Source organism: Uloborus diversus, chromosome 6 (genome assembly GCF_026930045.1).
Source record: "Uloborus diversus isolate 005 chromosome 6, Udiv.v.3.1, whole genome shotgun sequence".
Classification (NCBI taxonomy): domain Eukaryota; kingdom Metazoa; phylum Arthropoda; class Arachnida; order Araneae; family Uloboridae; genus Uloborus; species Uloborus diversus.
In genome coordinates this window covers 94,724,988-94,751,510 of record NC_072736.1, presented here as the reverse complement: position 1 = coordinate 94,751,510, position 26,523 = coordinate 94,724,988, and the positions used below count along the sequence as shown (strand labels likewise).

The window sequence follows — 26,523 nt, the reverse complement described above, 5'->3', positions numbered from 1 at the left end:
TCGTAAAGAATTGTAACTGGTTTATTTTATGTAACTTTTATCTAGTTTTACCTAAGCTGCTAATCTCTCAAAAAATGTCAAAAGGCTCTGGAGTGAGTAGTAAAACTTTGACTATTGAAGTTTATAAACATGCAAACAATGTGACTGAAGTGGGGGAAAAAAACATTGTTAATAAACCACAATAATTTCAAAACTGAGGACTGCCAAAACTAAAGCTTGAAAATACAGCATGTAGCTATTTTAAGGCTAGAATGGAGCTACATCAGTGCAAAAGTGTTCAACACACACAAAAAAATAGTGTTGAAGAGTGCTGTTTTTTTGCATATTGAACACATTTGCACTGATGAAGAGGCTACATTGCAGCTTTGAAATAGCTATATGTGCTGCATTTTCTTGACATTTTGTGCTCTGTTTACGTTGCGTTTTTCATTTCAGTCATATGATGACACAGATCATATTATATAATTTTTCATTTATGCAAATAATACTTTAAAGTGACTAAATAAGATCGAAAAAAATGTTTAAATTACTAGGGATGTCCTATCCCCTGCTCACTGACGCTCACCAACCCTCGAATATTGCTTGGCAATCTTATTTAATTGAAAAGATTTAACTAATCAATGAAAAAAGCCTCCCACCTGCTCCCACTCAAATAAAAGAATAATATGATATAAATATAATCGAGATATTAAAACAAAGAGCACTCCTTTCCTGAGCTCTAAACTAGTTTGTATCAACTTGTACAGCTCAAAAAATTAATTACAAAAAAATTAATGCGAAATTTAAATTAAAAAACTCTAGGTGCAAGCCCCCGGGGCTCGAGGTAATTTTATACAAAATTTCAGAGCTGTAAGTGCTATGGGCTCCCCTGAGCGCAGGCCCGTCACACACATCCTTTCACAAATTGTTTAAAGTAACTTTTTTCAAGATATTGAGTTAAAAAGCATGTTACTTTGATCGCCCATCTTTAGCTTTAGCTATGCTCGATTGTTCTGAGCGTTTTCAAATGAAATCTTCTTTAGAATTGAAACAGGTAAATAAATGCAGTTAATTATTGACGCTTTTTCTTTATTTTGACTTTACACTGCTACTTAATATTCATTTTATTAATGCTTTTAGAAAGCATTTGTGTTCAGTTTCAGTAAATGGTCATTTGGAATTGGCCACCTGAGCCAATTCCTTTCAAGGAGTCTTTTCAAACCCCGACCCAAAGGGAGGAGCTTTATAAGTTAACGTGTGCATTTGTGTGTCTTTGTATCTGTAAATCTGTTTACGAGAACAAAATCAATTATATTAAAAGGTGCAGCGGTCACTAGTATACTATGCGTGTAAATCGTAGCTCCTAAAAGTATAAACTGAATATATATATATATATATATATATATATATATATATATATATGGTTTGAAATATGAATTGATCGAGAGTATTTTTTTTTAGTTGTGATTCATTTCAATCGGAGATTTTTTTTTTAAATGCTTGATATGATGTTAGTCCTTCTTTAAATCACTAAAGAACGATCGCTTTAATTTTTAAAACTTTATTTTACAAGAAATCGGAAACAAAAAATCTTTATGCCGAAAAGAAACAAATAGTAAGTTAAATGATGAATTTTGAATAGAGTAAATGCTTAAGGACTGTTTTTAAGAACATTAACCAATATTATCAAAATAACTATTTAGTGTACTAATATTTTTCTTTTGACGTTTTCTGCTAATCAGAAAACCACACGAGTAGTGTAGTAATGCCCAAAATTTAAAAAGGTAGCAATAGAATGAGCATATTAACGAAAAATGTTTTTTCCCTCATTCCCCCTTATGTTATAAAGTCTTGAAATCTGCCGAAGTTTTAAGAAAGTCGCCAAATTCAAAGACTTGGCGAGAATGTAAAGATAACACGCGATTTATCCATGTGCATGTGGCAGGACATTTATCTTCAAAACGTATGACAGAAGTTTTCCATTACTCAACTAACTCGCTAAATTTAGTGAGTTTTCTTGCAATTTTGAGAATGGGGACATGAGGACAAATAATTGTGCAACCAGAAATATATTTTGCTATGCTCTTCCGATTGCAACTTATTTATTTTTTAACAACTACCCCATCCCATGGTTTCCTGGTAATCATTTTTCTTTTAGAGATAACCACTCAGGCTAGATTTATGAACACAAAAGAATAGCAGATTATTTGAAATCCTAAACTAAATCAGCAGGATCTGTAATAGTTTTTTACGAACCTCGGGTTATCAATAAAATACGCTAGATTAATGATTTTTGGGCTTTCTTTTAAAGCGTTACATTTTTCGAATAAGCTGAACGAAAACTGCTGTTAATACATGAATTTTTCATTTGAGATAACAATGTCGTCCCCTCACAAAACGTTAGTTAATGACACTTCAAAATGCATTTTTATCGCTTTCAAAAGTAATTTAGGTTGGTCAGCATTTTAAAAGTACGCTCAGCATTTGTAAATTGAAACTAAAAGATTCTATAAAAAAAAGAATATTTCTGATTAAGCAGAAATGTTTTGATCTTGGAAAGAAGAAACATCTTTAAAGCGTAATTTATTTTCTGCCTAATTAGTTTGACTTTAAGTTAAAAATTAGACTGCTTTTATAAATATGAAAGTGATGATGACAGCAGATTAAAACTAAACCACAAAAATGAAAGATTCCAGATTAATAAATAATAAAAATTAGTGCTTCGTGTGTGAAGTGCTAAGTTTCATTAATGTTTTTTGTTTTAGTTAAAAGCGCTTATTTTGCATTTTCATTTTCGGAAAAATGAATTTTATTGAATAATAAAGCGATATGGAGTAACAACAATGATTTAAGAATAATTTGTGTATGCGAATGAATAACTCTCAAGAGATAGAAAAAAAAATGTAAACGCTGCATGCTAGTTACTTTTTTGTTAATAAATAAGTTTAAGTAAATGGGATCACTTGCGATAAAGGGAAACTGAATTTCAATGTTTCAACTTTACAATCTTCACTTTTTATTGCATTAATCCGGACATAAAGTTTTACGTATTGCGTCTAAGACTACACTCTTTCAGAGTAACTGGGTATTAAATATTTTGACTTAATTACTGTTTGTTAGAGAATTAAGTAATGTTTCCTTTTATCCGAAAGACTACAGGGAGAATGGAAACACCTTATTTATTTCATCCTAATATAATAAAGTAATGTTTTCTTTTACCACAGAGAGTATGAGATAGTTGAAAACACCCTATTTCCTCTTGAGAGTTTAAAGAAATGTTTCCTTTTAACCCAAAGACTATGAAGCAGATGGAAACACCCTGTTTATTTCTTCATGAGCGAATGTAGTAATGCTTCCTTTTGCTCCAGAGATTATGGAATAGATGGAAACACCGTATTTATTTCTTCACGAGAGAAGGAAGTGAGATTTCCTTTTACCCCAAAGACTATGAGGTGGATGGAAAGACCCTATGTGTTTCTACATGAGAGATTGAAGTAATGTTCATTTTATACGATAGACTAAGGGGTAGATGGAAACACCCTACTTATTTCTTCATGTGAGAATGAAGTAATGTTTCCTTTTGTTTTAAAAGAGACTAAGAGGTAGATGGAAGCACCCTATTTATTTCTTCAAAAGAGAATGATGCAATGTTTCCTTTTACCCCAGAGACTAGACGATAGATAGAAATACCCTATTTGTTTCTACATGAGAGATTGAAGCGATGTTCATTTTATACCAGAGACTATGGGGTAGACCGAAACACCCTATTTATTTCTTCAAGAGAGAATGACGTAATGTTTCCTTTTACCCCCGAGACTAAGCGGTAGATAGAAATACCCTATTTGTTTCTACATGAGAGATTGAAGTAATGTTCATTTTATACGATAGGACTATGGGGTAGATGGAAACACCCTACTTATTTCTTCATGTGAGAATGAAGTAATGTTTCCTTTTGTTTTAAAAGAGACTAAGAGGTAGATGGAAGCACCCTTTTAATTTCTTCAAAATAGAATGATGTAATGTTTCCTTTTACCCCAGAGACTAGGCGGTAGATAGAAATACCCTATTTGTCTCTACATGAGAGATTGAAGTGATGTTCATTTTATACCAGAGACTATGGGGTAGACCGAGACACCCTATTTATTTCTTCAAGAGAGAATGACGTAATGTTTCCTTTTACCCCCGAGACTAAGCGGTAGATAGAAATACCCTATTTGTTTCTACATGAGAAATTGAAGTAATGTTCATTTTATACTAGCGACTATGGAGTAGACGGAAACATCCTATTTATTTCTTCAAGAGAGAAAGAAGAAAGATTTCCTATTACTCTAGAGACTATGGGGTGGATGAAAAAACCCTATTTGCTTCTTCAAGGGAGAATAATGAAATATTTCCTTTTAACCCAAAGACCATGGAGTGGATGGAAGCACCCTATTTATCTCTTCATAAGAGAACGAAGTAAGATTTCCTGTTATTCCAAATACTATGGGGGTAGATGAAAACCCCTCTTTGTTTCTACATGAGAGATTGAAATAATGTTTTCTTTTATTCCATAGACTAAAGGGTAGGTGAAAACACCCTATTTATTTCTTCCAGAAGTTCATGTAGGTAGATAATCGCACTACACACAATCGATTTAGAAGCTCAGTAAGTTCTACACCAACAATTCACAATTTGTAGCCCGTTGGTCAAATGCGATCCGTTTAATCTTTCAAATGTAATCTGAAATCATTTCTAAAGAATTATGCACTGAATTTATGTAAAAGACACACAAAAATATCATTTGCATCAAAACGTGCTCCCCTAAATATTGGAAGTTTGATAAATTAGTTGATTTTACATTTATTCAGGAGTATTTATTAATAGGGAATATGAAAGCAGCTTAACTGTTCATCAAAAGTTGCCTAGAAGGTGAAATTCATAAAAAAACATCTTCTTTAGTAACCTTTCACATGACAAGTCAAACTAGTTGCAACCAGTTATTTTGCATTTGAAAGCCTGCTGTAGAGGAAAATGTAAATAGCTGAACTTTATATAACATCGCTTTCACATCGTCATCTTCAAACAATGATGACGTCTAAACATTTGTTCTAAACACGTGCAACTCTTAGACTCTGTTCCATATGTTATCTAGATTTCACTTACTACTGTTGAGTTTCAAAAATTACCCCAAGTGTGGTAATAGATATTGTTTTCATTTATACCACGTTTCTTTTTATACCAAATCACTCTATGTGTCCTTGCTTTTCAGTGATATTTTTAGTTATTAAATAGTACATTACCAGGAAATATCCCGTCATGTTGTGATGGGGGAAATTGACCTTTTTATCATAGAGATTGGCCTTTAAATTTGACATGTTCCAATAAATATCTGTACCTCAGAGCCAGACCGACGTAAGTCATATGTTCACTATTTTTCAGGAGAGTGTAAGAACGTTTGCTGGCTGCATACAAAGGTTAGGAGTCGCGCTCTTATAAAACTAGTCAATAAATGTATTTTTTCTAAGAGAAAATTACGTTTTTATGGCTTAATGCGGAATAGGAATATATTCATACCACCAATGATACGGAATGGCCAACATCCAGTTTTCAGGCGGAAGTGGACGCATTTATTATCTTTCAGGGATATTGCCTTTTGTAAAAGAAATGACCGAATTTGAGGTGATCCAGCAATGAAAAAATTCCCTCACAATAATTATTTATAACCTATGGTTTCGTACTAAGGTAGGGAATGATGGACAAAAGTACATAAATTTTATAGCGAGTTTCGTTTTTGGTGCCGTCACAGTGTTACTCTATCAGTGATTTTGGCTGTTATGTATATATGATTATAACCGCTTGCTTAAATTCTTGAAAAAGTTCATTCTTCGTCAGTTTAGGGAAAATTCATTTTATGATGATGTTTATTAAAATGCACATATTAGTTTTCAGGTATACTACCTTTTTAAAATGAAATTACCGAATTTTAGGTGCCCCAACAATGAAGTAATACCCTCTCGCTAATCATTTATAAACTATGGTTTAGTATTAAGGTAGAGATTGACAAACAGACGTACATCCATTTTATCACTAGTTTCGTTGTTAGTGACGTCAGAGCGTTACTCGATGAATAATTTTGGCTATTATATATATATATATATATATATATATATATATATGAAGATAAAGACGTTGCTGAAATTCTTGAAAAAGTTCATCTATCGTGAATTTAGACAAACTGCATTTTCAGTCCTGAAATCGGGTATACGTTTTGAAGCCGTTCGAATATCACTCAAAATCCTCAACTATTTTTGATGTTTGGCGAGAAAAAAGAACATCAATACCTTACATTGGAATGAAGGAGAATGATCCAATTAGCTTCGCTGAAAGAGAATGTATGCCCTTATAAATTTTTTATCTTATTCTAAATTTCTAATAAAATGATTTATTGTTTCTTATTAACACTGAACAATTTTTACTTTACATAAATGACTTAAAGTCCTTAAAAGTACTTAAGCTCATGAGAAGGACTTTATTTTATTATACGTTTTTATAGATTCTTAAAAAGAGCTTAAGTATTCTTATTCCTTCGATTTTCGGAAAAAGAGTGTAGATTGAGATTTTTTAAAACGTCTTTAAACATTCTTGTTGTTTAAGTTTTTTACTTGCTGGAAAAGGATTATAGCTTCTTAAAAGTCTTTAAGTATTCTTTGTTTTTAAGAAAATATTTTTTAATCTTTAAAATTCCAAGCAGAAAATGAATAAAAAAAAAGTTTTATCTAAAGTGGAATCATCTATTTGTTTAGAAGTGAGATCATAAACGATAATATTTATGATAGCGAAGTATTTAAAATTTGGTTTTAAACATTCTCTTTTTAGAAAATAACTAACAGTATGTTAGAAATATGTAAATTTTATTTCTTGCATGTTTTCAGTTGAAATAACTTTTCATGCAGTATTTTTTTTTTTTTACAATCATATTTTTATTGAAGCACTCTTTTTTCTAGTCAAGATTTATTTTATAATAGTAAAGTTCTTACCCAAAATGTCATGAATTAATGAAATTTATCACTTAATTCATGAAAATATCTACAAATTTATTGAATGCTTATTTTTATAGGCTGCAACATGTTTCTATATCTGTCGTTTACTTCTACTGAAACACAAATATAAACGCAAAAAATATTAAGACTTTCAACTTTCAAAATCGAGTAAAAGTTTGAATAAAAAAATAAAAAAATGTGAGTTTATAAAAGGATAATGCTATGGAAAAAGCCTCAGGTAATTAGAAAGCAATTAGGAGCAACTTGAGCGTAAAACTCCTCCCGGCTATTTATTTTAAATAGATAGCACGTACGCTAATGTAAATTCACAGTATATGGAATGTATGACTTTTATAATGTATCCTCTTTATAACTATATGAATGTTTTAAAAACAATTTTTACTCAACAGAAAATGTATTAAAAACCCGATAAAAGTTAATCCCTGAAAAACAAATTTCAAATGCAATGCTTGTTTTAAATTTTTAATATAATGCTCTTTATAATCCTCATTTAAAATTTTTAAGTTTTGAAATGGGGAAAGGAAGAAAAGGAAGTAGAATTGAATAAATGGAATAGAAGGGACACCTGTTGGCCCGAGCCTGAAAGGGGCCTGATATTTTTAAAATAGGGTGAAATATATGTAGAAACGTAGGGGTAAACAATTATGTATGGGGCCCGTAAAAGTAATTTTTGACGGGTCCCAAAATTTATGTGGACGCTCCTGGTTGGGGTAGTGGAAAACCAAAATTTCATTGTTTTAATGTTGGAGAAATTGAAAGCAGAACTTCAATGTTTTAACATTAGATTTGTAACATTAGATTGGGTACGTAACCTAAATTTCCTTAATATTGTATTGCTATAGCGTAAAAAGCAGATGAAAGGATGAAAACGAGCATTTGCATAAATTGCTCGCCAAATTTGGTTAGTAGACGATATAAAACGAGCTGATGTGTGCATCACATGACTTCCTTTTACACCAATTTAATGCTATTTCCCTATTATTGCAATTTTAATGGGATTCTCTCTCTAACTCTTTAAATATCACTAGCAAATGGCCACATTGAAAGCAGATTTAAAAAAAAAAAAAAATCGCCAAATTTTTCGCCAAGTTGGCGACAAAACTTGGCAACCAAAAGACTGGCGATATATCGCCAAGTGACCGCCAAATTATAACACCACTTGAGTTTGCATCGAAATTAACAATGATTTCCCCCCAAAAAGGTGCAAAAGACCCCTTTAGAAACGCCCGAATGCAACCAAAATAGGAGGTGCACAACTAGACCCCACTACGAGTCTATGTACCAAATTTCAACTTTCTAGGACATACCATTTTTGAGTTATGCGAGATACATACGCACATACGCACATACGCACATACACACATACGCACATACATACAGACGTCACGAGAAAAGTCGTTGTAATTACCTCGGTGATGGTCAAAATGGATATTTCGCGTGTCTATACATTCTTAGGCACTTTTCCGCATGTGGTCGAATCGAAAAAAAAAAACTCAACATTCATTTGGGGGTGAGCAAAATGGAAATTAAGGGCGATTTTTGAGTGAAAATTTTTTCGCGAATACAATACTTCCTTTTTTGTAAAAGGAAGTAAAAAATGCAGTAAAGTTTTCAAAAGGTTTCTACGCGTTTTAAAAACTTATTTTTGTGCACCAAACATAGAAAATAATGTGACATAATAATACTGGTAAGTGAAGGTATAGGGAAAACCCTCATCAGACAGTTTTTTCAAGGAAACGGAATACTGATGCTAATTAAGTAAAATACCAGTAGTGTCCACTTTGCGAATTTTGCTTTTGTACTTTGAAGGATGAAATGAACAATAATAATGTGATTTTTTGTTGATACTTAAGGTAACTAACATATTAAATCAATTTTATTCATCTGTTGTTTGAATTTAAAGTAAGTAGTGTAAATACGGGAGAATGTCAAATGGCCACTACTGAAATTTTCAGATTTTGGAGTAGCCACTACAGGATCAAATTTGAGGTTTCAGAAAAAAATGATAAAAACTGAATAAATAGTAATTCTGGCATTTTTAGAAATTGGGAAGATTTGGAAAGTGTTGGACTATAAAACGCTCATTGAGTTCAAAGAGGGGAAATTAATATTGTAGACCTACAGTTTAAAAATATATTTCATTGTGGCCTATACTAGTGCGTTTTATACCTTCAAGTGACCACTACTGAAGCATTGGCCACTACTGGTGTTTTACCTTAGTGACTATTGAAGTATGCTTTTCAAAGAGTCTGTCTCACAAAATACATATTGCTCGATCATGACGTGAATAGACTGCAGTTTCGTTCTTGTTATGGACTCATTAGTCTAACATACTCAACTACAGCGGATGTTATCTCATTGAAACTTAGAGTGCCAACAAACTTGTAGCTGAAATCAATATTTCACACCAACGAGAGTCCGCAACAATGTTGCGGTTCAACTGGTCAATTGATGAAGGCAAAGCTTCTGTCATAAGCAGTAAGTTATCACCCAAGCCAGGACTAAGGAAGAATCACATGGAACATACCGACATCCCGGTTATGACATTTATAAACTGCAGTTTCGTCCTGGTTATTGAATCTTGCACAAAAAAACTGCAAAGAGATAATATTTGTTTGAAAATAGGCTGTACTGAAACCGTTAAACATGTCTTCAACTGCATCCCCCCCCCCAAAAAAAATTAGGGTTTGCATTGATTGGCAATGTTTTCCATCTGCACCCCTTAAATGTATTTACGCACGAGAATAAACGAGCTGATGTGTGCATCACATGACTTCCTTTTACACCAATTTAATGCTATTTCCCTATTATTGCAATTTTAATGGGATTCTCTCTCTAACTCTTTAAATATCACTAGCAATGACCACATTGAAAGCAGATTAAAAAAAAAAAAAAAATCGCCAAATTTTTCGCCAAGTTGGCGACAAAACTTGGCAACCAAAAGACTGGCGATATATCGCCAAGTGACCGCCAAATTATAACACCACTTGAGTTTGCATCGAAATTAACAATGATTTCCCCCCAAAAAGGTGCAAAAGACCCCTTTAGAAACACCCGAATGCAACCAAAATAGGAGGTGCACAACTAGTCCCCACTACGAGTCTATGTACCAAATTTCAACTTTCTAGGACATACCATTTTTGAGTTATGCGAGATACATACGCACATACGCACATACACACATACGCACATACATACAGACGTCACGAGAAAAGTCGTTGTAATTACCTCGGTGATGGTCAAAATGGATATTTCGCGTGTCTATACATTCTTAGGCACTTTTCTGCATGTGGTCGAATCGAAAAAAAAACTCAACATTCATTTGGGGGGTTAGCAAAATGGAAATTAAGGGCGATTTTTGAGTGAAAATTTTTTCGCGAATACAATACTTCCTTTTTTGTAAAAGGAAGTAAAAAGGGAAGTTGCACCCTACGTTTGTGACTTTCTTGTTGTCTGGTGGGCCGTCGACAACGTTTAGGATTAAGAATTCCAACTGGGTGCAAAATAAAGAAGGTCAACGTGAAACTGGAGTGGATAGTACTTTTACGTGCTACGGCAGAAAAAAAAAATCTGCTTTTATTCGTAAAATATCTTAAGAGCCACTGTGGCTTATTCCGCCGTTCTCGGTATAAAGTTTAATATTGACACTTCTATAAGGCTAATGGCTAATTGACTAAATAAGCATTTGAACCACGATATATTGAAAAAAAAGAATCGGAAAGGTCCATTACGTTCAGTTGGCTATTATTTGTCTTACTGAACAGCAAATTAGAATGGGGATCAAGTAGAAACCCTCCGTCATTATAGGGTTAAACGCGCAAAAGTTTTGATAAAATCAGTAATAACGCATCAAAAATGTATCAGAATATTAATTAAAAAAACCACAAAGGGAAAACCAGAATGGAAACACACGCACACGCGCACAAGCCCCTTTTAATTCTTTATTCAAGAAAAAAATGCTGGGAACTAGCTTTTTTGATCTTTTTTATTACAGATTATTCTAATTAACGTAGACAGTTCAAGCAAAGATCCTCTCATGTAAAAACAACAGATCCTCCAATCGGTCAAAAATTAAACCGTATCAGAATTTTTTTTTCTCCAAATCTAGGAACTTTAGGACAAAATTTGCTTATAGGTAAGGTGGAAAATAGCACAATGAACTTTGATAAAAAACACATAAGGAACTTTTTAAAAGCACACAATTTATTTCTTCCTTTTGTAAATAATGTGAAAATAGATTGAACAACTTACGATGTTCACATATTAATTTAATTATATCCCTAGTGTTATTAAAGTAAATACATAAATAATTACTTTTACTATTAATTTTATTTTTAATTAATTTTATTATAACAGAGTCTATCTGCATTTTACACACTCGAAAGGTACGACATTGAATTGAACTTTCATGTTGTTACAGGTTGTTAACCAAGTTTTCCATTATTTGATTCTAACGCGCGGGGATCTGAAGATAAGATGTGACTTTCTGAGAGAGGAAGCAAAAATGATCGAAAATTCTTTATGAACACAGCTGCCATCTAGCGAGAAACATATTGTACATTCAAGCAGTGTACCTTATTGGGACTTACATTGTTTCATTATTATGTTTTGAAGAGAGATTTTCCTGTAGCTTTGAATTACTTTCTTAAACTGAAAGTAAAAATAGATGGTGATGAACGAACTGCTGTTTTTCATTATTTATTTTTAATTAAACCTTACAGATTTGATCTGTAAAGTTTGTTTCCGTAAAAGTCCGCGGTGCTACAGTAATACAAGAAATAAAAAAATAAAGATAGTGTTATTAAAAAAAAAGACAAAAATATTTTGTCGGATGACTTTTCATCCATAAGCTCACTTATTTTACGTTGAAAAAGGTGTTCTTTGTAACTCCGAAGCATGTTCACAAATATGCATTATTATTCCTTTTCTTTTTTTTTTTACATTTCAAGCACAAAGGTATTGATTCAACTTTATTAGTGGTATTAGTGTCAGGAATACCTTTGTGCTTGAAAATTAAAACAAGAAAGAACAACGCATAATTGCACAATGTGTTTCGTGGTTACAAGGTACACCTTTTCAGTGCAAAACTAGTGAGCTTATGGATGAAAAGACGTCCGACCAAAGCCTGGCTTTTGTAATGTTTTCCGTATTTTTTACTTATTATATTTGTAATGTTTGGGAGATTAAAACTTGTAAGTTAGACCATAAAACCATTAATAAATAAGTTGGAGTGCACGAACCAATTTCGTTTTATCACACAGAGAAAGTTCAGGGGGATATTTTTCATCACGGATTCTGTTGAAACATGTAACTTCCTGCTCTTTTCGAATAATCCTGAGTAACTGGCATAAAGTTCTTCCCTAAGACCTTTGTGTAAATGGATGCATTCACTATTTCAGTTGTAAATTTCCAATACCTGTGTTGCATCATTTTGAATATGAATGGAAATTGTATTTTTCCACATGATTTTTTAATCTTCTTACAACTAAATCAGTACGTTCAATCCAATCTAATTTATTAATGATTTTAATGCGTATTTTTCAAGCTTTTATCTCTGAAACATTATGGACTTTGGAAAAGTACTCATCCTTCAATGGCCTCCATCAGATGTGGTCATACATAACAAAAAAATAAATAGTAACAGTATTGAGATCTTTTGCTTTGGTAATAAATTAATATTATGTTTTCACTTATGTTTTTATTAGGTTTGTCATTACAAGAGTTGTTGTAAAATAAAAATATTCGTGCCATTTGCTAATTCCCAAAACTTTAAGTAATTTCAAAACATCTGATTTGTTTTAATTGTTATAACTTTACTCGTTGTATCTTGCTTTAAGGTTTTATTTCAGAAAGGTTGCACGGGATAAATCTTTTCCGTGCTCTTCACGTGACACAAAGTGTGATCTTAAGACATGCAGTGGACCCTATTCACCTGACGTCATTGCGGGTATACAATGTGACTGCAGTGCATTGTGGGTACTTGAGCAGACGAAAATTCAGTACTACAACGTATAATAACACTTCCTTTTATGCGGCTTATAAACTATTCTGTCTTCTTTAAAAAATAGCTATTGCAAGTTTTTAACTAAGAAACGTTGTTAAAGAATTATCAATGATTTATTTATCTCTAAATACTGTCTTTATAATCGTATTTTCATGTGTGGTTTTAAGTTGGTTTCGGTTCCGCCTCAGAAACATGGTGAAAACTCTAGATGAAGATAAAAATTGGAAAACGCATTAAGTGCCAGTTTTTTTTCGTCAAAATGAAGTAAATGCCAAGCATCTCACTATGGCAAACAATTTATGTACCTATACTGCCGTGCTAAGCACAGATGTGGTAACTGCACATATTATCAAAATTGAGTTATTGTCACCAGGTGGTCGTTAGTAATTTAATTTACCTAAATCTCAAGTTTTTTGGCGATTTGTAAACGCGAAATATTAAAAAAAGCTTTAAGAAAAAAGTCGTAACTGCAAATTTGCTTAGTTTGCTAAGGCAATTTGAACGTAAGTGACAAATACTAAGCCTTTAATGTGGTATCTGCGCAGTTACCACTTTTTTCCTTAGCAACTTGTAGATACGACTTTTATACCTTAGTAAAGTAGCAAATTTAATAGTGTAGCAGTTTATTGTAACACAGAATATTAAAATTAGTTTACCATTGAATAGTTGATACAGGTTGATAATAAAAACTAATACAACTTTGCATAATTGTTAAAGTAAATATCCAGCTTTTTCTATTTAAATGGTTATTTAAAATGCGAATGCTAAAGATGAAATGCATGTAAAATATTCACTAATTCTTTCATGCAAAAAAAAAACGCATTTCATTCTACGGTCAGTAATATTTTTATTTAAGTATCGTCTGCTGCCAAAATTATCTTCATGCTCGGTAAAAATGAATCTAGAAAATAAAACATTATTAAAAAAAAAACACATTCTTTGATTATAAAAAACAGAAAATTGTTATGGATGTTGTTATGTTTTAACTTATCGGAGTTTTGAAAATGGTATCTTTCAGAAGATAGATTCTGTTAGATTTGTATTACCAAATAAAGCGAAACAGCTAAGTCCAAAGAAAGCAGATGTTTTCAGTATTATTTAATGATACATTGAGCACGTTTTTCTAAGCTACTTTTGTCGTATCTGTGCAGATACCCCTAAAAATGCCTAGTAATTGTCACTTACGGTGCAAATAGCTTAGTACATGAAAAGGTTTTGAAAAGAAAATTTGTCGTAACTACATTTATTAATTTTAAATTAAGATTTTTACAAAAATATTCTCTTACGGTTTTTAGATAAGTTATTTACGAAACAACTACCGCAAGTTGAGCATTTAATTAAGTCATAAATCAAAAGAAATGAGTTGTAAAACTTTAATCGTCAATTTCTCATTTTGAGCTCTACTGCAGATACCACATCTGTGCTTAGCACCGCAGTATACCCCTAAATGTAGTTGAAAAAAACGTTGTTACAATCCGCCAGTGGAGCGAGTGTTAGCGCCTATGCGGTAGAGAACGCAGTAAGTGCCATTCAAGATTTTTTATACTATCTTGACTAGTCCAAGTCCAAAGCCAAAAAAATGGAAAACGCAGTAAGTGCAACAATTCGCCTAGAATCTCATTTTTGATGCCCTGTAAAATTTGATCTTTGGCACTTACTACGTTTTCTATTTTAAGTCTTCAATTCTTTTGTCTTTTCTCTTTTCTCAGCTTTTTTCATGCAGTCATAAGTCTGTATAAGCCCTAAGCATTTTCATGATGCGTGTGTAGTCCAGTAATCTTTAAATAAAACGAGATTTTTAGCGCTACCAGCACTACGGGTCAAAATACCCGTAGACCAAAAGCATGGTCGAAAACGTGGGGTGAATTATTTTGTTTTTTAATTTTGATTTATTTTCACTTTTAAAAAATAAATAAATAAAAAATAAAGACGTTCAGTCTTTTTTTTTTCATTTTCGCTTCTGACGTCAAAAAGGAACAAGTCGCTAGGGTTACCAGAATAAAGTTTCAGAACATTGCCAAACTTCGCCAAATAGATATTTTATTTATGTAGCAAATCTCGTTCCGCTAATTATTGCTCGCAGAGAAAAATCACCAAAAGGTGATTTGTTGCCAGAAAAGACAGACACGCACTCCGATTAGAGATGGCTTTTCTCACTTCTGACGATAAAATGAAACATTCTGTTTTTAGAAATCTGACATTAGAAAAATAAATAAATTTGTAAATGTTGAGAAAAAAAAAGTATTTTTTGCCCCATGTTTTTTTTTTTTTTTTTTGCTTGTTCTATCAAATTTAGTGGCTAAAAGTAGTACTATTGACGGAAAAAAAAAGCTCCATTGGTTAAACTTGACTTAATTCCTGTTGGTACAAAACAAATTTTTGACTGAACTCTTGTTGTAAAAAAAGAAAGGAATAGAGATAGAGAGAAAACCACGAACAGAAAACCATTGTTTTCAATTAGACTAAACTTTGGAAAATTTATTTATTGTTAATACACTGTTAGACAGACATGTACAGCTATCTTTTCTTTCGAAAAGTCAATTTTTGAAAATCTTTACTTCTTTTTGAAACAAGCTCTTCATTTATGCGCTTTCGCGAGAAAAACCACTCTTCATCCTTTCTCCTTACTCCTCCGTGCCAGAGTGGATCCTTCTGTCCTCCCTCCCATTGGCTGGAAGTTGCGAGAGCGCCGCGCGGTGCTATTCTCCCTCAGCGCGGCGCCAGTCATGGCGGGCGCTGCCGCCGAGCGCCTGCAGCTCGTCTACGTGCTTCTTGCGCTTCTCTGCGCCGGGCTGCTCTTCAACTTCTACCTGACGGCGCGCTTGCTTTCGTCGTCTCCGCCCGAAGTTCGAGAGGGATTGGAAGAGATCGAACGGCCGGATGCCGGAAAGGGAGAAGAATCGTTCCCCGGTCCTCCGGCGGCCGAAGAGCACCACCGGGAGAAGCGGCAATATCCGGAGGACACAGGTGTGCCGAGTGTCGAGTTTTTCCCGCAACCGCAGCCGACGCATGAGACGGATGGATATGTTTGGCTCACCTCCTACTCCAGGATCCCGGTGAGTTAAGTTTTATGCGAAAAACTAGCGGTACCTGCAAGTGTTTGCCCGTAGTAGAAAATTAAAAGGTCATTTGTTTCGCCTGTATATTTTCAAATAATGGATGATGAATTTCTCGCCAATTTGCTATGTTCATTTGCTCGCCTATATTCATATATTGTAGTTTTTTCGCTCTCGTTACGGTGATTTGCTTTTCCACGTAATGGTAATTTGTTCGTCCATGCTGTGATAATTTGCACAGTAAAATGTTCTTAAAATTGGAACAGAAAAAGAACAAAATCGAATATTTGAAAAATCGCTTCGATGTGCTCCCTCTTATGCTACGAACTAAGTTTGTGCCAAATTTCATGAAAATCAGCAGAACGGTCTAGGCGTTATGCGTGTAACAGACATACAAAGATTCAGATATCAAAACATAAACTTTCAGCTTTATTATCAGTAAAGATATTTCAACGACGCCCCTTTAATTTATTTTTCCCAAAAACGTCAACAAGTAAAAAGCACAACAAAGCTACAGTCGTGTGGTGCACATTAAAAAGACATTTTTTTCAGTTGAATATAGCAACACTGAGTTTCTATGTAAACAGATAATAAACGAGAAGGATCAAGGCGAAAACTTACCCAATCGTTTACTCTGCGTAGAGAAGTAAAAGGCAGTGTCTGTAAATTTATTAATATTTTTTTTTTCATTTTTCTCACTTATTGTATTCTAGCTTTTTTGTACAAGCTTACTTATTTGGTTTCCACAGAAGATAAAACAAGCAAAAAAAAAAAAAAAAAAAACAGAAAAAAAAAAAAAAACTCTGTGACCCCCCACTTCTTCCAATCAACTCTAATTTGAATTCTGAAACTTTGAATTTAAATTATGTTTTTCGCAATCACGAGTTGTGACAAGACCCTACTCATTGGAGTTATTGTTTCTAGAAACGGCTCCCCTCTCCCTCCCCCAAGCTTATCCCTCCTCCTGGTTGGTTACATGTGTAAAATTGAGTGCGTATGTGTGTAGGCTTACGTGTGTGCCCGTAGGTGTGTGTTTGTATGTGTGTAAAGGTCCGCGCGTGTTTGAGTGTGAATATGTATGAGCATGCGTGTGTTGGACATGGACGCCACCGTCCAGCAGAAGTGGATTTCGGCGGACAGTGCTCAGGACCAGAGAGCTGAAAAAAGAACCAGAACATCAAGAACGGTTAAGTGATAACAATAAGCAATCGTGTTCGCTCAAAATAAAAATATAAAATAAAAAAACCTTTTGAATTTTGAATTCAAATTATGTTTTTCGCAATCACGAGTTGCGACAGGACTCTACTCATTGGTTACTATCCAACTCGTTTGTTTCTAGAAACGGTTCCTGTCCCTCCTCTTGGGCGGTTACGTATGTATAGTTGTGTATGTGTAGGCTTGTGTGTGTGCATAGAGCTGTGTGTATGCACATTGGCGTGTGTGTATGTGTGTAAAAGCGCGGTGTGTGTATGTGTATGAGTGTGTATGAGCGTCATGTGTCTAGTACATGGACGCCACCGACCAGGAGCAGCAGCTACCGGGAGGAGCCGCGTCTGCAGAGGACGGTGGGGTTAAAAAAGGATCTGGATATCAAGGACGGTCAAATGAAAACAATTAGCAATCGTGATTGCTCAAAAAAAAAAAAAAAAAACTTTCGAATTTTCAAAATTAATTTGAATTCTGAAATTTTGAATTCAAATTATGTTTTTCGCAATCTCGAGTTCCAACAGGACCCTACTCATTGGTTACTACCCTACTCACTTGTTTCTAGAAACGGCTCCTGTCCCTCCTCTTGGGCGGTTACGTGTGTACAGTTGTGTATGTGTAGACTTGTGTGTGTGCGTAGACCTGTGTGCATGCACTTTGGCGTGTGTTTATTTGTGTAAAGGCGTATGTGTGAGTGTGTATGAGCGTGCGTGTGTCTGAGACATGGACGCCACAGACCAGGAGCAGCGGCTAACGGGAGGAGTCACGCCTGCAGAGGGCGGTGGGTGTAAAAAGGAACCGAACATCAAGGACGGTCAAATAAAAACAACTAGCAATAGTGATTGCTCAAAAAAAAAAAAAATCATATTAAAACATTTCCCTATTGTTATCCAAAACGTGTTTCTTTAAAACTCATTTCTACAGATACTATCCTTTACTTTCATACAGCAGTATTTACATTTGTACGCAGTGAAAAGTGATAAAATATGTTTTGCGAAAAGGATAATTTTTTAATGTCTTTTTCATGGAATACTTCGAAAAATCAATTAACAGAGGCAATCCTGTTACGTGTATAAACTTGATCAAAATTCATCAAAAAAAAAAAAAAAAAAAAAAAAAAAAACGAAAATCTATATGTTTTTTTTACAATACAAAGAAAACTTCTAATTTCCGAATTCATTTAGTACACACTTTTTGATTGCAGAAAATTAAAACGTCATACTGCCTTTCACTTTCCCACTGAAGACAGGTTGGGATTTGGAACTTTCAAACGTGATTTTCTAGTATACCGGGAAAATATGACATTTAGCTTTTCTTCCATGTGCTCTTCAAGTAAAGCGCACAAAGTCTATAATATACCTAATAGCATAGTCACTAAAATGGGACTTTTATGTGAAAGTCACGGTTCATCAACAGGTTGCAGCAATTTACGAATGTCAGTTTGTGGTGACGTCATAAAGGGAAGTTGCAATGATGTTTTTTACTATCGGGGCATTCCAAGGTATTTTTGACATTTATGTAGAGTCCGTAACGTGACCTTTTTCGCCATAACTTTTTAATTTACCGTTTGATTTGCAAATTATTTTAATTTGAGCTGGTGTGTTGGTAGGAAAAGATCAAAATAAAATAATATGCTAATCAAACAGTAAATTAAAAAGTTATGGCAAAAAAGGTCACGTTACGGACTCTACATAAATGTCAAAAATACTGTGGAATGCCCCTATCACAAAGTGAGCGGTCACAAATTAAATGTTACAGCTACGTTACATGGAGCTCGTCATAAATGTATTGCATGACTCTTGCGAGAAGACACAGTTCTGGGTGGTCATTCCAAACTCGTCAGCTTGCGAGATCGACATTCTCGCTCACGTGACTGGTTGTGACGTAGAAATCTCGCAAAATAGTATTCTAAACTACTCGAACTTAGCTTGCGATTAGATTCGAGTAGATTAGAATTTAAAAGCACCACAAACTCTGCTCCTATTGTGCTATACCAGGAAAAAAATTCCATTTATTGCAAACCGTTCTTGCATTTTTAATATTCTGATATTCTTGAACATTATCCAGGGGGAAAAAAAAAGCTTCTTTCAAGATTTACATTTAATATCCATCGCGAGGACTTCGTTGTCAATTGAAATGGAACCATTTAAACTCACATTTTTGGAAACGTATATGGCGGTATATTGCTATTCTGGATATTTTTCGGAATTCCAAGTTTATGTAACGAGAAGTCTCGAACACGTAATACTTTTATTTCCTTTTTAAAATACTTGTAAAAATGTGTTTTAATATATTTTTTGCAGGCGTATTTTCTTGTACCATACCAATATTTTTGATTATTTCCTTTGCTGTGTCTTTTTTTTTCTTTGTTCCTTTAATTGCTAGTAGAACCAATGCGGCTGAATTTTATGTATTTTTACGCAATTCGCTTTTTATATCATTCATTTTTTTAATTCCTTTTACAAAAATGGAAGTATTGTGTTCGCGAAAAAATTTTAGCTCAAAAATCGACCTTAATTTCCATTTTACTGACCGCTGAATGAACGTTGAGTTTTTTTTTTTTCGACTCCACCATACGTGGATAAGTGCCTAAAAACGTATAGACACGCGAAATATCCATTTTGACGATTCCCGAGTTAGTTACAACGAGTTTTCTCGTGACGTCTGTATGTACGTATGTATGTATGTGCGGAAGTGCGTATGTATGTCGCATAACTCAGAACGGTATGTCCTGGAAAGCTAAAATTTGGTACGTAGGCTCCTAGTGGGGTCTAGTTGTGCACCTCTTCTTTTGGAAATCATTGTTAATTTCGATGTAAACTCAAGTGGTGTTACAATTTGGCGGACACTTGGCGATATATCGCCAGTTTTTTAGCCGCCAAGTTTTGTCGCCAACTTTGCGACAAATTTGGCGATTTTTTTTTTTTTTTAAATCTGGTTTCAATTTGGTCACTGTTGGCGATATTTAGAGAGAAAACTATTGAATCGCATTAAAATTACCAATAATGGGAAAATGACATTAAATTGGAGTAAAAGGAAGTCATGTGAGGCACACTTCAGCTCGTTTCATCAAAAGTGACGCTTCTGGTGACTGCTGAAATAAATATGGTGGAGGTACAAGTATTATTTTAATCTAATACTATGCCTCTGTACATCTGCAAATCTCTAAATTTGATTTAGCTATCTTAGTATTTAACTGTCTATCGATCAATCTCTGTTTCTATTTCTATGTTTATTTACAATGTAAAAACAGTTCAGAATCGTTCCTCGAAAGTAAGGTGCAGCTAATGTGCTTAAATTCTGCCAGTAACGCACCTGGCAAGAAAACAGAAAAGTATCCAGCAAAAACTCAGGAGTTTTCCAAAATTGATCTGGAATTTTGCTGTGAAATTCAAAAACCTTCCCAACAAAAGTCAGTTACGAAATAAATCAAGAAACCTTACACATGTTGATAGTTTTCGCTCGGCCCTATTCTGATTCACTATGAAAGCTTTTAAATAATTTTAGAAAACATGACCAAATCTAATGCAGAACTGCAAGCAAACATCTAACCCCTTCTTTGCCTACAGTTCTTGAAAACCTGGAGTACTTAGAGGTACCTCGTTTTGTGGCTTAATCAATCCACACAGACCGCACCGGAGTTGAAACTGAAACACTTCAAAAAAAAAAAAAAAAAAAAAAAAAAAAAAAAAAAACGCTGATTGAATTTTGAAACTGTCCGAAATATTTTTCACAAAAGTGAGAAGTCCATCAATCATGCAGCTTGTAGTGATTCAGGAAACTTTTTTGCAAAAATATTTGAATTTCACCGGAAACTGATTGAAACCTGTAAAATCCCGGAAATAATCAGTCCTGTTTCGGAATTTTCTTAGTGTATGTACCTATATATTTATTAATGATGTTTATCTATTAATTTCAAGGAACTATTTTTTTTACATTTATCTATCTCTACAATGACCTATCTGCATACAGAGTCCGCGATATTAATCTTCTGTATTTTTGGAGAGGGTGCTGTGTGAATTGTGGTGGGGATAGATGATGGAAGCTGTATCGTCATATGGCAGTATATAACATTTGTAGTAGCAACAATGTCATGGCGTGGTAAGCATAGAGTATTCGAGATTTCTTTTTCTGATTACTGCTCAACTAGAATTTGACGTTCGGTTCTAATTTGACCGGAATGATTATGTTCGGAGAGGAAAGAAATTCTCGTTGTGAAACTAACCGGTCAAGAGTTTTCTTACATTCCTGTCAGAAAACTGCTCGGCTGTTGTTTAACTGCTTAACACTTTGTAGATCCCTGGATGGACGTTTTTACATGTGGCACATTTTTCAGCGTTATAACGGTCTGAGGCGGGATAACCGTTTTTTTTTTTCGTTCAACGCACAGATACCTTTGGCTCTAAAGTTTGATACCCAAAAATTGTTTTTTGGTATGTGAAACAGAACTATGCTGTCCTAACTGGAATCGAACACGAAATTCTCCTGCGCAAAACATGGAGGTTTACCTCGTCAACCGATGCTACTACACTCAAACTTCTTTTTGCTCCGTGGATAGGGACTGCATAAAAAACGCATAAAAAAAGTTTGTTCGTTTCATAAATAACTTCGTCCGTTTTATAAATACTATCGTCAATTGAGTCCCAATATGATTGAAGATTTCATACACCGCACGAAAAAAAAAAAAAAAAAAAACCACAGAAACAGTCGCACAAAAAAATCGAACAAGAAAAGACCACACAAAAAGAGATAGGGTGTATTACAAATGGCACATATAGTGCTATATATTGATACCACATCCACCATCGTATCCCCAACTTAACTCACATAGCGCCCTCTTTAAACACGGGAAAGAGGGGGGGGGGTAATATACCGGATAATGCATAGCTTTTCTCTGTCCTACCTCGATTCAGGGGCGTGCACAGGAGGGTAGAAGGGAGACCTGTTGGCCCGGGCCCAAACCTGAAGGAGGGGCAATATTTTTAAAATTAGGGGTGAAATATAGGGGTAAACAATATGAAGGGGGCCCGTAAAAGGCATTTGACGGGCCCCCAAATTTCTGTGCACGGCCCTCTGTGTTTACCATTATCCATTCATCTTTTAATAAAAAATTTGTGAATGCATTTACTAAAGAAATAGAGATTAATTAATAAGTACATTTTACATAGTCTCCAACTTCAAGAAAAAATTACGTGTCATTCGTTTATGGCATTCGAAGAACTTTTTTCGTTCAAACTGTCCATCATTTCACTACTTTTTTTTCTTTCTGAACATAACAAACTTAATTGCAGTACATCAAAACCAGGCATGTTCGTGCTGTTATCTTTCTCTTTATGACGGATTTTGAACTCGATCATTTTTACAAGCCCTTAATGACAAAATGTCACTAGCAAAAAGCGGCATCCTTTTTTCATCAAAAACAAAAACCATCTGGCGGATTTCTCGTTTCCACGCATTAAAACTACGATGACAGATATAACTGCCACCTCTGTGACATTGATCAACGCTCCCAGTGTTTGCGGAAAGGAATAAATTAAACTTTAAAAGATGCCATGTCCCCGACTTGACTCTGTTCTTAATTTAAACTGAAAATCTTGTTGATGTTTTTCTGTTTCTCTCTGCTTAGCGTTGCATGCGATGCATAATAAAAAACGTTTTAGTGAACTTTTGATAAGATAGATTAAAAAGAAAAAAAAATGTACGGATGTTTATGAACGTCATTACCTTAACAAGATATTTACATTTTTAAATATTTTAAAACAATTTTAATGCATATTAAGATATGTTTTCGTTTTCAGTTAGTTTTTTGTTTTTGTTTTATTAACATGCATAATTCACATCTTTTTAATTAATTGCGATGCAATCCTTTTGTGGTTATATTTTCCAAAGAGAACGGTAAAGCTTAAAAAAATGTGCCTATGGTAATGCGTAAATGTAACTAAACGAAGACTTGCTACTTTTTAATTCGTGCAAAAATATCCCCTTAGACCATTTGTGATTTATTTATTATTTTTTTGTTAATATATATATATATGTTACGGACAGAGTCCGAAATCGGCCAGTTCTCGCTTATACCAACATTGGTATATACACTGCTAGACATTGAAAATGCAACAATAAGAAGGAGTGTTCAGAAATTTATGCAAATTTTAGAGTAGATGTACATTATTGAGTTATGTAAATGATGTAAAATGCACAGCTCTCCGACGCACGTGAAGACGTGAAGTAAGATATGAGGGAAGGAACTTGCAGGATGGGCAATATTCGTGTCGTTATTTCTGACTGCAGAATTATCGAAGAAATTTTGTTTTTGTCTTTGAGGATACGTGTAACACGAGAGAAAGCCAGGGCGCCGTCAACGAAGGCACTTCCAGCAGATAGACGATTTTACGAGGGGTATGGTGATCGGACTGAGAAGGAGAGGTTAGTCCGTAAGTCAAATCGCAGCTAATACCCACATGGATGCGAGCACGGTGTATTGGCTGTGCCGGAGATGGTTGAAGCAACGAAATGTGGCAAGATTGAGGGTTGCAGGGGCAGCCAGAGTGACGTCAGAACGCGTGGATCGACGCATCCACCGACAAGCTGTAGCAGACCCACAAGTCACTTGTTCCTCGATTCTGCAGCAGGTGCTCGATACTCTGAATGTTCCCGTGTCAACCAGAACCATTTCCCGCCGTTTGGTCGCACGTGGTCTGCAATCACGGCGTCCGCTAAGAAGACTGCCATCGACCCCACAACATAGACAGCAAAGTTTAGTATGGTGCCAGACTAGAGCGACGTGGATCAGAGAATGGTGAAATATCGTGTTCTCAGATGAATCCCGCTTTTGTTTATCCAATGACAGTTGCCGCTTACGTGTGTGGCATCGACGTGGAGACAGATCTAATCTGGCAGTAATTGTGGAGCATCCCACCGCAAGACAACGCGGCATAATGGTTTGGGGCGCAATTGCGTACAGTTCCATATCACCTTTAGTTCGTATTCAGAGCACTATGACGGTCCAACGATACTTGGATAATGTGCTGCGGCCGGTGGCAGTCCCTTACCTTCAAGGGCTATCTAATGCAATTTTTCAGCAGGATAACGTCCGACCACACAGTGCTTGCACTGCCAACATGCTCTCCAAGGCACACAGATGCTTCCTTGGCCAGCATACTCTCCTGATCTGTCACCAATCGAACATGTGTGGGATGTGATTGGAAGCCCTTTGCAGACTCTGTTCCTGCCACGTTCAGAAGTCGAACCGTGGCAAATGGTTGAAAGGGGATGTAGAGCCATCCCTCTGGACACCATCCGCACCCTTATTGACTCTATGCCTACGTGTTTCTTCGTGCATCGCTGTCCGCGGTGGTCCTACATCCTACTGAGCCGACGCCGTTCTCGCTCTGTATTCTGCCTATCATTTTGAAATTAAGATCATTTGTTATTACTTGGGGTCTGTGTCTTTTTTCCAACTTTCATCACTTGCTGAACATTTCTTCTTGGTGCTGCATTTTCAATGTCGAGCAGTGTACTTACAGGCCATTGTTCGGTTTTTTCATTAATTTCAGTCTTTGGCTAGAAAGTTCGCGAAGTGGCTTGCGTTGATCGACCAAAGTAGGAAGAAAGGAATTAAGAGCAAATTATTTTACACACTGTAAAAAATGAAATATTTAAAAATGAGTACTATCTGTACTGTTTTTTTTTAAGTATATTGTTACAGAGCAGAAACTAGTTGAAATATAAGTATCACATCTGATTGAACAAAAGCTTTTAATATATAAAAACATGATCTCGCGTTATTTGCTCTTATATTAAAGTCGTATTAGAAATTATTCAGTGAACGTATATGCTGTAACAACATGATAGAGCGAAGAAGATTAACCTTTCTCCCTTTAAAATGAGGAATTATATCTTGAGCAAATGCGTTGCTTATCGTATATGAATGCAAAGGCAAAGTTAGAACTCAATTTGTCAACGACCTATAAGGGGAATCCTAAGTCTTTTTCATCCCCATACACCTAATGTTAAAGATCCCACATCCCATGTGCCCAGATGTGCCACCTACCTGTAAATCTACGACTTCGGGCTTTGACCAAGGATTTCTAGCCACTTCGAGAAATGGCCAGCAAAATAGAATATACGATACTAATTGCAAGTACAGACTTTCAACAAAACCTCTTGGCCAAAGCGCAAGTTTGCTGGCTAATTCGCGAACTGGTCAAACTTCGAACTTAGACCATATCATATGAATTAATACCAAAAAAAAAAAAAAAAAAACTTTTTAAAATCTATTGTACAAATTATTATTTCCTCTAGGAAGAAAAATCTTCACCGAATGTTAGCGAGTAATGTCTCAATCAAAACATATAAGCTGGCTACATTTTTTTTAATAGTTTGTTCTTACAAAATAGGTTTGTGAGTTGTGACTAAGTGACTGGGAATAATGCTCCCAGAGAAAAGCAGTATAAGAATGCAATTTCATGGGATCTCAAAGATACAGTGGGAAGCAGAGAGTTAAAAGAGGATGTTAACCACTGCAAAGCCATATTGCCAGTATGCGTTGACATTGTTTGCTGCCAAGATGAATTTGATAAAGAGATTGTCGAGGGAACATTTTCTCTAAAAAGATGAAAAGAAATCTCAGAAGAAGCTTCGAAACATAAATTGATGAGAAATAACATAGAGGTTTCCGTTTGCTCTGTATGGAAAATACTTAACAAGTTTGGATAAACAAAACTCCTTAAGTGCCGTAAAATACAGTAGAAACAACTAAATATATCTTATTACATCTGATATTTAAATTATAGCCACGTGAACAATCATAAAAATGCGTTAAGTCGACCCGTTCTCTTTTTTTTTTTTTAACGGAGACGTCACATTGACTAAGTAATTTCTTTTCTAGGAAGAATGTGACACAAACATTATTTTTTTTTAAATATGAAATTTAAATGTAAAGATTGGAAATTACCATAATTATTTTATGTAAGTAATTATGAATTCGAAAAACGATTTTAAATTATAATTGTTTTTCAACCACGGCAAGTGTTGTATAGCACTGCGCCTCCCAGATTTGAGACGGCGAATCTCGCACGACACGATCCCGAAGCGACAATATGGCAATTGGTTGTTGTTATGGTGCATTTTGATTGCTATCGTTTTTTTTTGTGACACCGGGGCAAAGTTAAGACAGATCGATTGACGTAAGAATAATCAAATTTGGTCAAGGCATTTAGTCTCTGCAACGCCACAC

The 26,523-nt window shown here is 34.8% G+C and overlaps 1 protein-coding gene across 2 annotated transcripts in view; it reads left to right on the top strand.

The window, feature by feature from the left end:
* The first annotated feature begins 15,722 nt into the window (after window positions 1-15,722).
* LOC129223869 (uncharacterized) overlaps window positions 15,723-26,523 on the top strand; it is a 187,240-nt gene continuing 176,439 nt past the window's right edge. For both annotated transcript variants that reach the window (XM_054858235.1, XM_054858234.1), the window contains exon 1: window positions 15,723-16,082. In XM_054858235.1, coding sequence (XP_054714210.1) covers window positions 15,753-16,082 — 330 coding nt within the window. In that variant the 5' untranslated portion in view covers window positions 15,723-15,752. The remainder of the gene's footprint in view (window positions 16,083-26,523) is intronic.